We start from the raw sequence: 15,402 nt of genomic DNA, 5'->3' as shown, positions 1-15,402 counted from the left end.
TGTTTTAGAAAAGAAGCCCCCCAACGATATTTTCGCTTCTGGGGTGTCATAAAGAGCTTACAACAAGTTAATAAAGTGAGCCCCAAAGTTCATCCTGGAAAGAACCTGAAATAGATACCTCCAAGATAAACTGTCAAACGCCTTTTGGAGATCCACGGAAAGCAACATAGCTTGGCGTGGGAGGCCTCCGTCCCAGCTAGAGTTAAACATTGATATAAGATCAATAGCCCTTCTTGTTTGATCTGGGGCCTGTCTATGTTGCATAAAACCCACCTGATCTTGGTGGATATATGCACCCAGAAAGGAGCCCAGTCGGGTTGACATAATCTTTGTCAAAATTTTGAGATTACAGTTTATTAGGGAAATGGGCCTGTAGTTAGCGATCTCTGATGCATCCTTGCCCGGTTTGGGGATCACACTAATAAATGCTCTATTGGCATCGCCCATTAAAGAGTTCCCCTCCCGTAAATAATTAAGATAACCGACCAAATGCAGTGCCAGCACCGGGCTAAATGTTTTATAGTACAAGTTAGAGAATCCATCCGGCCCTGGTGAACTGCCTAATTTATTAACTTTAAGGGCCCCCCTTCAATTTCTCAATTGTTAATGGACATTCCATAATAGCTTTATGTTTAGGATGCAGTTTGGGTAGATCAATCCTGTCAAGAAACCCTACAATTCCTGCTCTCGATAGTGACTCCTCAGAGCTGTACAGTCAACCATAAAAGTCTTCAATAGCAGCCAATATTTTTTCAGGGTTTTGAGATAGTTTACCATCTTTGACCTTAATTTTGGGAAGGGCATGGAACTTAGACCTAGGGTTAAGTTTACTAAGCAATAGGCTGCCTGGTTTGTTGCTCCATAAAAAAAATTGTGAGAAGCCCAGCATATTGACTTTTCTGCTCTAGTTGTAAGGAGTAAGTTAAGTTCAGTGCGTTTAGCCTCCAACTAGGACTTCAGTCCAGAAAGGGGGGTGGCCTTGTGCTGTCGCAGCAATCTGTGATATTCTTGGAGACAGGCATCAATCAATTTATTATGTGCCCTTTTACGAGATGTCCCTATCCTGATCAACTCCACCCTAATATAAGCTTTATGGGCTTCCAAATTAATGGCTGGTGAAGTCTTGCTTGCAACATTAGTCTGAAAATAGCCAGTTAGCAGTGATTCTATTTCCCCTCCTACCAATGTATCCGATACAAAACTTTCATTAAATCTCCAGCGGAAACCGACTTGAGGCCGGCTAAAACCCGTCAGATACAGAGCTAAGGGGTCACGATCGGACCACAGGGTTGACAAGATTCAGGCCCCAATTACATTGGGGAGCATTTGAGACAGAACAAACCTATGGTCAATACGGGAGTATTGGTTATTGGCCGCTGAAAAATAAGTATAGTCCCTGACCGATGGATTCATCTCATGCCAACAGTCTATGAGGCCATATTTTCTCAACAAAAGGGAAAAGCCATGACTTTTTTTGGGGGGTCCCTATATCTGCTTAGTGTGGATCTATCCAAAATATGATCCAGGGCCAAATTAGAGTCACCTAACAAGATAAGAGATCCCTTTACTTTGGACCAAATCTCATTCAGAAAAGCATGGAAAAAAGCCAATTGACCCTCATTGGGCGCATAGTACGACACCACTGTAATGAGCTGTGAACCCACATAACCAACCACTATCAGGAACCTGCCCCCTGGGTCCCTAAAGACCTCCTGAGGTGCGAAGTTCAAACTTTTCTGAAAACATAAAAGAACCCCACATTTCTTCCTATCCGAGTTTGCATTGTAGAAAATGGGATCATTTTTATGGAGGTACCTTGGAACCGAGTTGTTGGAGAAATGCATTTCCTGCAAGGCTAAAATGTCCACCTTCAAGGAATTATAATAGTGAAATGCTTTAGACTGCTTGTTCGGGTAACTAAGGTCTTGAACATTATGGGAAAGCCAATGTAAGATTTGCAGGAAGTGGAGACACCGTGGGAGGCTCAGTCGTCATGAGTATGTATAGCAGGTAACGTCATATTTGCACTTCCTCTAAGGGTAAGGAGGGAAATAAGGGAACCATGAGAAAACAAAAACAGCAAAACACACAAAAGACAAGCGACAAACAAAGAATAGACAAATAACAGCCAAACAGCGCTTCAAAAAGTTTTGTCGTGAACCAGGGGTCCCTCTCCGACCCCCGGGATCCATCAGATCCCGGATCTCGGGGGGAAGTCTCACCACCCATGCATTTAAGAGCTCCAAAAAACTCCATCTCAAAAGCGGTAAAGAAATTTTAGTAAAGACTCCGCAAAGTGCATAAAAGAGGTAGTCATCAAAAAGATACTGTTACAGGATAGCGTCCCGCAAACAATTTCAGGGCGTCTTCTGAAAGTGTTTCCCAGATGTCTTCGCCTTGTTCCATAGCGGGTACAAAGATGTGGCAGCTTGGTTGCCTTGCGTATGGGGAACATCCGCCTTCTGGATTAGTTCCAAATCTTTAAGGATTTGTTCACCCTCAGCAAAGGAAGAAAAGGAGAAACTCTTCCCCTGGAGTTGAAAAATCAATTTTAAAGGGAAACTTGCAACAGGGGCTTAAGCACCCGCCTGCATTGAATAGTAAATGGTGTGATATCAGAGAAGATTTGTATCCATGAGATGTTTCCATCTCAATATGATCCATGCCCCTTGTTTTTTTCAACAGGGTTTCTTTCGTAGAAAAATAGTGTGGCTTGACATTAACGTCTCTGGGTGGGCCATCCTGTCTAGGCACCACCAAGGCCCTGTGCGCGCTTTCAATTACAAAGTGAGAATCTGGTATGTCAGGCAAGAGATCTTGTAAGAAGGGCCGCACAGCTTCTGTAACATCCTTCACTGATTCAGGGAGGCCCCTGATCCTAAAATTATTTCTGCAAGACCTATTTTCCATGTCATCCAGCTTAAGCTGGAGGTCTTCAACCCAACCATGTGAGACCGATATCTCCTTGGAATTCTGGTTAACCTGCGTCACTGTTTCATCCACTTTTTTCTCAAAAATATCAATTCCAGTGCCCAGATTCTGTAAATCTTGGTGCAATTCAGATGTGATAGTCTCAGTAACTTTGGACAACTCTGTTTGCAATAATTGAGCCAGGTTAAGATACAGCTGTTTTCCGCCAAAGGGAGGTCAGAGGGGGGTGAAGAGGCTATGGGATCCTGCGTCAGACCCCTAAATCTGGACCCATTTGTAGGGGTTAAAATTTGTGTGCCTTTGAGAAGATAAGTCCTCTTCCTGTAGAGGTCGAGGGCCCTGCACCACATGCAAGGGCAGTGCTGGGGGGGGGGGGGGGGCTGCGACATGAAGCTGCATGGGCAATCCTGTGTGCCCTGGGTGCTGGCTGGAGAGGAGTGGGGAGAGCCCCCTTCCCACCCCTTGTCCACTAGACCCCCTTCTGTACCTGCATGGGGTTCCTGCTCCCTTTCAAGTAGTGCAGAGTCCGCAGCCAGGTGGGCATCCCGGGAAGCCGCCATCTTAGAAGCCGGCCGCTGGGACTGTGTGCGGGGATTGCGGTCCTTCAGCTTCATCCCCGATTTGCCCACCATCCTCAGACCGGAGGGAGAGAGATCCGGAGCTCAAGCTGGCTACGGGTACCGTGGCTGCCGAATGCCGCTGCCCTGGGAGCCGTCTAGTGCGTGTCCTGCATAGACAGCGGCGCATGCGCACTCTTGGGTACAGTCACTTTGGAGACGTTTCTTCCCCTTTCAGTGACACATGGCTCCCCTCGCATACACAGTCCGGAGTCCATGCATTTAGTGGTTCATGAGCTCCAAGAGGTTGGGGACCAACTATGGACTATGGGGTCTTGCACTCCTCTGTTATGTGACTATAGTTTATAGTTAGTTGGGATATATTCTTTTCAGTTTATTCTTTGAGGTCAGGTTGTTTGATCTGTTGATTATGTGCATAAACCATCTTTGTAAGACCACATAGAGTTGGAATATTACATTTGTTTGTCTTTTGTGAGGGGTGTATTCAGTTATTTTATAGATTATTCCATATTTCTGGTGGCAGAGCTACAATATTTTGGACACAAATATAACACAAATGGATTTTTCCTTTACAATGTTTTATTTTAAACATAAAAAGGAAATCATAAATAATAATAATAATATTAAAAAATAATCAACTGCAGTCTTAAGCAAACACATAGGCAAGTAAAACAAAAATGGGCAGTTTCAAGAATTTGCCCCATTAGGATCAGCTAATGGGTAATGTAAGCAAACTGGATAAAAAATGAGCTTCCCAACTTGCCAATATTTTTGTCCTCATATTACCAAAAAAAACAGTCAACAACTGGATAAAACCATTACTAAGGGCTAGTTCACCTAAACATTATGTAGCCTGTATATTCAAGTATAACCCAATACTTTTTACTCTCAAAATGCAATTAGAAAAAGAATCCTGGTTTAAACTCGGGTAACACCTAGTGGCATCCCCTGGTATGACAGAATTGTCAAAGGCAAGCTGTTGGTAGCGCACTTTAGTTTAACCTACAGGTAGCCAACAGTCATGCACAAGAGATCATTTAAGAGCAAATGATCCATTATTACCAACCCAAAAATGCAAAACACTTTAACCTGCAAAAATGTGGGAAAATGTACAGGCTTGGATTATGCTATTTAATTTTTTTCCTTTTTAAAAAATATATATTTTTAAAAAATATCAGCACAATATTAATGTAATTATTCACATTCATTCAATTTATATTGATTACTGTTTTATATGTTAAGTAGTGAACTCCACATTCGGTGCCCTAGGTTTATAATTGTGTGAAAAAGCACTGCGTTGTGAGAGGTAGTGGGTTATATCTGCCCTGCAACAGCTGCAAACATTTCCAAAAATAAACCTGCCCTAAATACCATATAGGAAATATTAAATAAATATAATAATAAACCAAGTATATATTAATATTACATATATTTGTAGAAATGAACAATTAATATACATGCTTTGTCAAATCCTTGTCAGTAATTTCAGAATCATAATAAAGCCTTTTTGTGATATCTTCTGTTCTTGACTCAATCTGAAATCAAAGAAAAATCAATGTCATTAAATAGTAATAACATATTAAATTATTTATAGAGCTGAATAATCCAAATCTAGAACATGAAATTCAGAAATGTATTTTGTAAATCCATTATTAAGAAGCACATTCAAAAGAATATGTGATCTGATTAGCCTGTTGGTCTGTTTTTTAATATGTGCTATTCCATATGAAATTTTTAATTCCACCATTCCAAGCATGGTCATCTGTTTATCATGTCTGCTTAAAGGAGGAATCCTACAGAATGATTATGTTTTTCAGTTTCTGCAATACCTGCATAGTTTCTACAAAGAAAGTTTAGCAGCAGTACTGAACTTGTTTTATTTATGTATTTATATAAGTAGTTCTGCAGTTAAAGATCACTCAGCAATAAACCAATTATCCAATACCCCCTCTAGTAAAGGACTCAATGGCTACAGATTGAAAATGGAAAATAATTACATTTTAATATACAGTGTTTGGTTTATTTTATTCTGATTGTATATATGAGATAAAATTAAACGCTTGAAAATCTAAGCTAACTCTCCTTTTAAAAAATGGAAATGTTATTATCTTTTCTTGCATTGCTGATATGAAATATAATCAGTTGGATGTGTGCTACTTACAGAAGGTGTAATAGGCCTGGAAGCCCTTCATCTGTACATCAGAGTCAGTGTGGAATACAAGAACCATGGAATTGCCGGTGGAGAATATCTGAGGGACCATGGTGTTACCGCAGAATGGACCCTGCTGTCTACCATCTACAAAGACTTTCAGAAAGTCATATGTACAGAACTGGCTGCTCTCTAAATTGAAATCTTTTATGGTCAGAGCAATCTGAAAAAAAAACACACGCATAAATTGTTGTTAATATGACAGCAGTGAGTTTATGCAATCGACAAACAAAAACTAATTTTCATTCTGTAATAGGGGGGAAGTGTACAATGTACTACAGTTCACATGAAATATTATGTGATATTAAGCTTGACACAATGACCCTGATTTATTAAAGCTCTACAAAGCTGGAGAGGATACACTTTCATCAGTGAAGCTGGGTGATCCAGCAAACCAAGAATGGATCTGGTCCAGGATTAAAAATGTTTGCTAACAAATAGCAAAGGATTTTTAGGAAATCCATTCCTGGATCAACCAGGTTTACTGATGCAAGTGTATCCTCTCCAGCCTTGGAGAACTTTAATAAATCAGGCCATTTATGTAAAAATGGCAGTGCTTGGGAATCTTGTTCTATGAAGAAAAGTCATCTTAATGTTCTGCATTTTAGTGACCTGCATCTCTACAATTGCCAGACAAAAAATGGAACAACCAGAGCTGGGAGATCTTTACCTTACGTCCAACAGGAGCTGTGATTGTGAAGGTACAATCCATGTTTGAACCATAGGAATTTGGGTAACCCGGAGATGAAAAGAGTCTTTCGAAGTTAAAGAAGGTTCCTCCACACCGAACTGTAGGAATATAGACAGTACAGTAACCAAACAAAAGAATATGACACATTTACTTATAATTAACCATATTTTACATATATTTTACTTATAATACCAAGGCTCCGCTTCTAAACTCCACATTACTAGGCTTAGGGCCTCATGTAAATGAGCTCAGACCGATAGACTTTGTAGTATGTAATAGAGGTAGGTGGGCTTTTCTAAGCAACTCTCTTATTTTGTTTTAAATAGGCAAAGTCTGGTTTACTCTAATGTACCTGTCTCCCATATCCTAAATTGAAGTACAATTTACACATGTATTCTCCTAAAGCACCCATGAAGGTAAGTATTACAGCTCATTAAATGGACCTTCATCTACAGTCCACGAACCAGCAATTTTATAACAAAACTGACTGTCTGAATGGATACAGAATAGAAAGGTTGCAAGTCACATTATATTTTTTTGATTTGGATAAATCTAAGAAAGAATATTTAATCAGATTTCAGATAAGGGAAAACAGCAAACTGTATAAATATTCCTTCCTTTGCATTGTGTCTGTCATTCTTTAATGTGTTTATTTGAGCTTTAAATTCATTCAGCATACCTGTGCTATATGTAGCCTTGAAGCCAACACCAGCAACATTGCCATCACTGACAAACTCAACCAACATCTGGCTGGTGGAAGCGATGAGAAAAAGTGTGAATATTATTGATATATTAATAATATTTGAATATCCAGATCAATTGGTGGTTGGAGCAGAGGGAATCTTGAGAGCTTCTGGGGAACCTAAAGAAGCCATCTGTGCACCTCTAGCTCAACTTATTAGTCGACTTACAGTAAACCACCATTATGGTTCTTATTTTTGAAACTTTCACCTACAAGTTAGTACAACGGAAAAATATAAAAACTGAAGTTTGATATTTATTTAAACTTATAAAACTGTGGAAATCAAGAGGGGAATATGTGGCCTTATTCTTTGACACTATACTGATTACACCCAATTGTTTTTTTCTGCAAGTAAATTTAAGGTGGTCTAAATTTTTAGGCAGTTTACAATTTATGAAGTTCCTCCTTTACCTTACCTGCCCAGATGGCGTCCTGATTAACCAAACACAGTTAACATTATTAGGATAAGCAGATGGATAGTTGGCAGAAGTGAAGATTCCATTCCAATTATTAAGCAAAGTAGCACAGACATCTGAGAAGAGAGAAACTAGAATTAGGTATTGAAGAAAAAGAAATACTAAAATGCTTTTCTCTATTGTAATCTTACAAGCTCACATGCCAATGTTGCAGTCTGGAAATAAATGTGGCTTCCCTTTGTGAGATGAAAAAGAACAAAAATCGCCATCCAAACTTTGGGATGGTTTTAACTTTTCTTAGGGGTTTTAGGCTTAAAGACCCATCAAAATTTCACTTTAAAGCAACTAAGTACATGTTAAGAGCATCACAATATGTGGCAAATCTAAGACGTCATGATCTTTAAGAAAACGCTTCTTATCCCTTAGCTTAGCTACACTTTTATGTCCCCTTATAGATACATTTTCATTAAACACTGTTGTGTCTTTAGTGTCATTTTTGAAAAAAGCTGTCCTTCCAGTTCCTGACTGCCTAAATAATCTGTTTCATAAATGTTTCATTTCTGGTATGTTGATTTAATAAAATCTAGAAAGATCTACAGAAATCTAGAAATTTCTAAAATCTTAATAAAATCTACAGAAACTTACTGCATTGATAAAGTTTGTTGATTTTGGAGACATCCAAGATACTCAGTCCATCTCTCTGCCCAATGGGTACAGTGGGGTCAGGCTTGGGAACAATTGTAGGTTGCTTTGATGTGTTGGAAAATGCATAGCTGTAAAGTACATTAAGATAAAATGTCATTGTTAAAATGTATTACCATTTAACTGAAATCTACTAACTAAGGTAATAACTTACCGGTCATAATGCATCACTGAACCATAGTCATACTCAAGGCCCGGATTATTAGTGCTCACCTTAGCAAAGTTGCCCCAGAATTCTGTAAAAAATTAAAAGCAATGGTAATGTAAATCCTAAGCTGAATAAAGAAAAAAATTGGTTATTGCCTTGGGCAGGTTGGTATGGAAGGGGTTTTAGGTAGTTTAGGGGAATGTTAAAAGGTGGAGGGATAATTTCTGGAGGTGAAAAGGTAGACATTTGTAATGCCTACATGTGGTCCAAGACACCATTTTAAAAAATATAGAAATCAAAAAGCCCACCTTCCTGTTCCTTTTCTGTTTGCTAAATGGTTACATTTGTTTGGCTTTTTTTAATTAGTGTGAGGCCTGTTGTTCTTATTTCTTTGCTTTCATTTGATCTTTACATGATCATTGTCAGAACATGGGTGGGTCCTCGACGTTGCCTAAAAGGAAAGATGGACAAGGTTGCTTTTTGTGACTTGTTGGTTAGTTGAGTTGGTCACAATTTGTGTGTAAATTATTGATCTGGAGTGGTAATCTCCCATGGTCTGGGGTCAAATTGATACATACAATGCTGTAGTCTTGATGGAAGTAGCCAATTAGCTATTTAAAAATGCTACCGGTTTATGAAAATGTTATTGTTTGATACCTGAATTATTGGAAATGTTTTACATGATAATTAATGTATGCATAAACATATAATAAAGCTGTGGCCTAAAACAATTTCCACCAGTCAAAAAATTACTGGTGTGTGTTATTTTCCAAATGTTGCATATGGAGGTGCTATAATGGTTATGTGGATATGGTTTTCTTTAGTTACTTAAACCTTGCCCAAGTCATGTCTATTTTCTGTAAACCTTGTAAGTTGATCTATTTATAAATGTGCCAAATACCTTTGGAGATAAACTGGAAAAAGATGTCAACATAACTGTCTCGTATGTTCTCTAAGATTTGATGGGCCAAATGGAGAAGAGGTCTCTAAATTGATAGGAATCAATTTGGATATAAAAGAACATCAGAAAATGTTTAAATTTAATGTAATATGTGTTGAATAATCTCCTGTGCCAAATAAAACCTAATCCGAACTATCACCCATACACCTGGTGCTCTGCACACTCTACTAATATGTTCAAGATAGCACAAACTTTTAGCTATTGGTTTTAATTTGATTGTGAAAAGGGATTTTTTGTTTGAGCCTGCGCCTCCTCAACCAATACTATTCTTCTATCATCTACCTAATGTAACAGTGTTGGGACAAAGATTATATGCCCCCTTGCTGTTTCTATTTGACACATAAAAGACAGAGAAGCCTTATAAGCGCCTTGCTATTTTCCAATGACTTCCTGTGAGTCCTTTTGTTTTGTTTTTTTGTAGAAAATAAAACAAATGAGGAGCAGCCATGTACAGATGGGTGCATTTAAGGCTGGGTACACACGTTCAGTGGTTCTCGTCCAATAATCGTCTTAGGGCCGATAACGGACAAGAATGTGACGTGTGTACAACGCTCGTCGTCCATCGTCCGAGCGACCACCCAGGCGGATCCACAGACAATGGACAATGAAGGATCATAATGCAAGTGAAAGGGGAAAGAGTGCAGCGTGGTACAGCTCCATCGTTCTCTCCCTCCTATCTCCATAGAGCAGAACAGTGATGTATGTACAGCAATCGTTCATGCATCGTGCAGTCATTGGTCCTTGCAAATGATTGTGAAAGATTCTTTTCAACGACAATTATTTTGCATACATGTACATAGCCTAAGTCTATGATGTCATTGTTTTTGATGACCTCCTACTGCTTTACTTTGTAAAGAGACAGTTGACAGAATAACCTACCCAGATCCAGCTAAGATGTTGAGATAATGCTTTTCTTTTGTACGAGGCAAAAACCTCACACATGTTAATGTTGCAAATTCATCCATGGCTGTCCTGATTGTTTTAAAGGCATTGGAACCTGGAATCAGATAAAGAAGAAAAATAAATCAGATAAATAAATAGCACTGAATAATTAATAGAAAGAGAATAAAGAAGTAACTTACTGTAGCTGCTGGATATGATGTAGGGAACAGGAACTGTACCATCTGCATTTTTGGGCCAAAGGCAAGATGTACAATTTATGGTGCTGTGTCCATTCTTTACCAGTATGTCACCTCCCTGCATGGGCATATCACTATCTAGACATCCAGAAAAATTGTTATTGTTAGTGCAATGAAAGTAACTGCTAGAGATCTTGTCCCTCTTGTGTCCCAGTTTGTGACTAGACAATGAAGAACAAAAATACAACAGAAATAAAAGCCTATCTTTGATACTCTGCTCTCTTCTATTAACATGCTCAGCTGACTTGGTCCATGTGCTGCTTCTCCCTCCATCAGTCTCAACTTTGCTGTTCAGGTATTGTGAGGCTGATGCTGAATTTATTGAAGGTACTTAGTCTAATTTCAGTTAGGATTAATTTAAACTCACATTTCTATATTTTCTTGTATCTGCCTAAAGCTAGACTTTACATGTAGAATTAGTTTTAGGAAGTGTGGAAGGAAGAGCACACAGTTTTAATCCACAGTGTCGCTACAACCATAGAACTATATGGGAAATACCCATTTCAGAAATAGGATTTTTGGCTTAACAGAATTATCCAATATTTCGGGCACTTGTAAAACAAGAGCTCTGCCTTTCCCATTACCTGTTATTGCCTAGTCTAACAATGTATGATATTGAGTGTCTGGTGATTCACATCATTCACATTTATTACCTATACCCTGGCAACACAAATTTAGTTCCCTAAATATTGAAGGAAAAGAGAGAGAATTCTGTGATTCAAAATAATTACCTTTATTGACGTTCAAAATCTTGCTGAATGTCCCTTGAGGTACAGCTGAGCCTTCACTTTCTCCTAGTATAAGAACACATACAAACTACTCATTGGACATATCTAGTCTTACATATTGAAATCATTGAAACAAACTAATAAAAGCAACTTAATTAAGTGTTAATATTACAAACATTCTAAAATTCCTTTTTTTTAATAAATAGATCTAAACCAACCAAGGTGACTTAACAAAGCTGTGAGGAAATTAATAAAGATGAGAATGTAACTTATAGCTTTGATCTCTGCAACTTTTGGTTGGGTGGCTTCCTGAACTTTCTTCCTGGGTATCATTGCCACCTTCACTTACTGAAGGGAGATGACTTAAAGGTAAATTTTTTTCTTGTGAGAACAGTAAAAATGTGGAAAAATCTTTCTTAGGGGCTGGTTGTAGTAACTAGATATAATTCTAAAAGCATTAAATATAAACAGATGTTTGCAAGCATTTACATTGTCCAGTGGTAATCCACGGAGCTATTTGATTGCCATTGGGGATCAGTACGGAAATTTGTTACCCTTGTGTGATGTATGTATGTGCTTAAAATGTAAGAATCTATTTATTCCAAATTAGATAGAAAAGGTAATAAAGATGATACAAAACAGTCTTAATTGGTTCTTACCTGGCTCAGAATGTTCTTGAATATCATTGATTACAGATCGTTTATTTTTATCTGTTTTAAGAAAAAAATATATATAAAACAGGTAAAATATAGCTAATAGATACATAAATAGGTAAATAATATATTTTAAAATTACAGCAGTTTAAATCTTTTAATGTTAAATTTAGCTCTCGAATAGTGGAGCCAAGAGAATTACTAATTTGCGATTTAGCTAATTTGTGAAACCAGGAAAGCAAAAATATTTGATTCTATGCCTGCATCTATGTACTGCCTCTCAGATTTCATGACTGAAAGGAAGTTGCTGGATATTCTTTGTAGGCTAAATGGGCATTTTACATGTTTATGGCTATGGTCTTTTTCAATAGGACAAATGCCATCATGACCATTAAAACTCTGAGGACTCATTGGCCAGTGCCCCTGCTGAGAAATGGGCAAAGCCAGAGAGTGATATTTTCTCTCACTTTTCCTCAGTTGTCATTGAAGTAATTGTTGGTTTTTATGCTTTTTAATTATGTGTGTTTTTTATTAATACTATATTGAGTGGATTGCATATACCATACAATGAAATTCCCTATGAGGAACCTGCAAATTAATTTATCATGAACAGTTCTAGACAATTGGAGATTTTTATCATGATCTGATCATTGAATAAGGAGTCTAAGCACTAAATGCTACAATGGCGGCACTTGCAGGATTCTTTATTTCAGATCGCGGGATCAAATACCAACATTACACTACTAGAGATAAAAAACGTATTCATGTGAAAATAAGATTTGAAAAACAACTTACCAATTCCATTTGTTCCAGGTAGAAGTGTCTAAAAATTAAACATTTAATAACAATAAATTTGATTTCAAACAAAACAAAAAAAATCAGACAAGTATTGGTTCCATCCCACCCCTCGCCCCCCCTTAGGTGAATTTAAATCTTAAGTCACTAGGTGAAATTGTATATTTACCTGTGTGTGTGGAAACACACCCCTGATGTAACTTTGCCAAAAAGATTATTATTAAGATTCCAATTTCTTTTTCTTTTATAAATTACTGCAACTTTACTTCATTACTGCTGAGCAATAGTAAACCATATACATGTGACAATTCAAGAGTTGTTGTTAGCACCTAACATGGTAAGTGTTTAAAATAAAAAGGTAAGATTTCCTAATTATTGGTATTGAAATTATATTTTTGTAGCTTCATGAAATCCAATTAATAACAGAGCTCAAACTGAGGACGTATTGTCATCCCACAACAACCAAAGACATAACTATACATTTCAGGATAAAAATCTAAATATTAGGGATTGCTAAGTGTGCATTAGAATGATAACAAATGATAATACATTTTATCCTGACATGGTTTTGGTTGTTTTGGATATAATATAAAATGGTTGGAACCCTGAATTATTTAGTGACGTGCCCTTGTTGGAAGATTTCCCTCACCTTCCTGTTAAATTTCAAACTTTTCACTCACTTTCTGTCTTAGGAAATGGCAGGGATGATGATAAATGATAGTAAATCTCCCTCCTACAAACAGCAATTTAAAATCTGAAAGGCGTTTTAAACCTTGCCAACCAAAACTGGAAGGTATTGTCATGTGGCTGAAAACTAAAGGAAACATGTTTGGCTAGAGCGAAACATAAAACTGTCAAAAACCAATTGGACGCTATAATCTATGTTTTGTTAAATATATTTTCATATATTATCATGCCAGCTCATCATCTTACCTGTAATGATGGAGATACAGGTAGACTGGTCACCAGACCCATAAAACAGCCCAGAAGCAATAGAAAGGTCCGTTCATTCATCTTGTTGAGGATTTGTCTTCACTGTGATGTGAATTTTTCTCTCTGAAGTTTGGTGTGACACCCATCCTCAGGATAACCTTTTATATAGGTACCTTAGACGATTGGACCAATCATGGGGCAGAAAAGCTAATTACAAAAAACACCTAGTTGGACACGTACAACAATTTGAAATGTGTGACTGTATTGCTATGGTAATTTTTATGATTTTGATGGGTAATATAAAAATCATTCAGTTGGAGTTTAGGTATAGTTTAAGTTTAACTTAAAGGCTTAGTCCTGTATTGATATGGAAATGAACTAGTCTTTGAGGATTATTTAATTCCTAGCTGTAACAGGAAATGGGGGGCTGGGTGAAACCTGATGGGACAACGAGAAGATATACAAACAGATATACCAATGGGCCAGGCTGACAACAACAAGATTCACATCAAATCAATATACACGGAATTCATTACACAACATTCTTAACAGTCGTTTAGAAAATCATCTCAAGATGTCAAACAATTATTTAGAACAATTAAACTTTGTGTACAAAGCACACCTTTCGAAAATATCCAATTATATTAGCATTTCCTAATTGATACAGGAGAAAGTAGAAAGAAAAATGGCTGATGTCCCTGATGTGAAGCTAAGTAACAAATAATTGAGGAAATTATTATTATATGCTTATTTTAGGGCAATAGTTTATATCCGTATTGTTAGCTGACCTGATTTATTAAAGTTCCCCAAGAATGAAGACAATGGGCTATTATGAGAGAACCTGGATGATCCAGCAAATAAGTAGTAAAAATAGGCTACGTAGTATATCAGCCAAGTTGGAAGGAACATATAATCTGCCTTGTTTCAAGGTGATAAGCAGGTGAAAAAGCAGATCAGATGGCAGGACTAGGTGGGATGCCGAGAACCGGACGAAGAGGAGGCCAAAGAGTTCCTGAAGATGGCTAAACTAAGGCTTTTTTTCTAACTCTTTCCATATGGCTTGGAGGACAATTCATTTTCTTCTGGAATTTTCTTTGTTTTGAAATGAACTGCCAAGAACACGGACGTTATTAGCTAAATAAGAGCATTGCAGCTAGTCAAGGGACAAAAGTTTTAATATATGGGGGTCGAGGGGGCTTTTTTTGCCCTATGTAGTATGTAGAGGGTTTATTTCCCCCTAGTAAAAAAAAAACATTCAAAAATGAGTATTTGTCTTGTGGGAATTAGTATCTACCTCTTAGTGGCAGATTTCCCAATATTATGTTATAAAATCAAGAGGTGGTATGTATTGTGTTGCTATTGTCATTTTTATGATATTATATCTAAAAAAAAACATTTTGTTGGAGTTTGGCAATAGTTCTAAGTTTAACTTCAATGTTTAACACTGCTTTGATATGGAAATGGACTTGTGTGTGAAGATTGTCAGTTTCCCAGGTGTAACAGGAAATGGAGGGCTGGCTGAAACCTGCTTAAAGTAGAGCAAAAGTTTATGTCTATATTGCTAATATAGCCACTGTTTTTATTAGTGCTTAATAATATTAATAATAATAATAATATTTCTGTAAACATTTTAATTTAGTAAAGATACTAAATAGATTTAGTAAAATATTGAACATTTCATACAGCAGTGGTTTGAATCCTAAGTCTAACCAAAAGGTTAGCATTTGTTATCCTTACAAAACTGGCAATCTTAACTGATCCCGCAATTTGAGCAAC

General features: G+C 37.3%; 1 protein-coding gene and 1 pseudogene across 1 annotated transcript; both read right to left on the bottom strand.

The window, feature by feature from the left end:
- The window catches only part of LOC140342535 (embryonic protein UVS.2-like), a 36,839-nt pseudogene extending 23,132 nt beyond the window's left edge, over positions 1–13,707 (bottom strand).
- LOC140342442 (embryonic protein UVS.2-like) lies at positions 5,040–9,941 on the bottom strand. The gene is made up of 9 exons (XM_072428636.1): positions 9,861–9,941; positions 9,319–9,403; positions 8,424–8,505; positions 8,213–8,340; positions 7,568–7,683; positions 7,089–7,179; positions 6,389–6,507; positions 5,671–5,881; positions 5,040–5,044 (listed from the first exon to the last, which is right to left on the bottom strand). The coding sequence occupies exons 1-9, from the start codon at positions 9,939–9,941 to the stop codon at positions 5,040–5,042; spliced, it is 918 nt and encodes a 305-aa protein (XP_072284737.1).
- Positions 13,708–15,402: the final 1,695 nt, after the last annotated feature.

The sequence above is a fragment of the Pyxicephalus adspersus genome, chromosome 12, assembly GCF_032062135.1.
Source record: "Pyxicephalus adspersus chromosome 12, UCB_Pads_2.0, whole genome shotgun sequence".
Taxonomy (NCBI): Eukaryota; Metazoa; Chordata; class Amphibia; order Anura; family Pyxicephalidae; genus Pyxicephalus; species Pyxicephalus adspersus.
The sequence above is the reverse complement of the archived record's forward strand: the minus strand, read 5'-3'. Positions and strand labels throughout refer to the sequence as shown.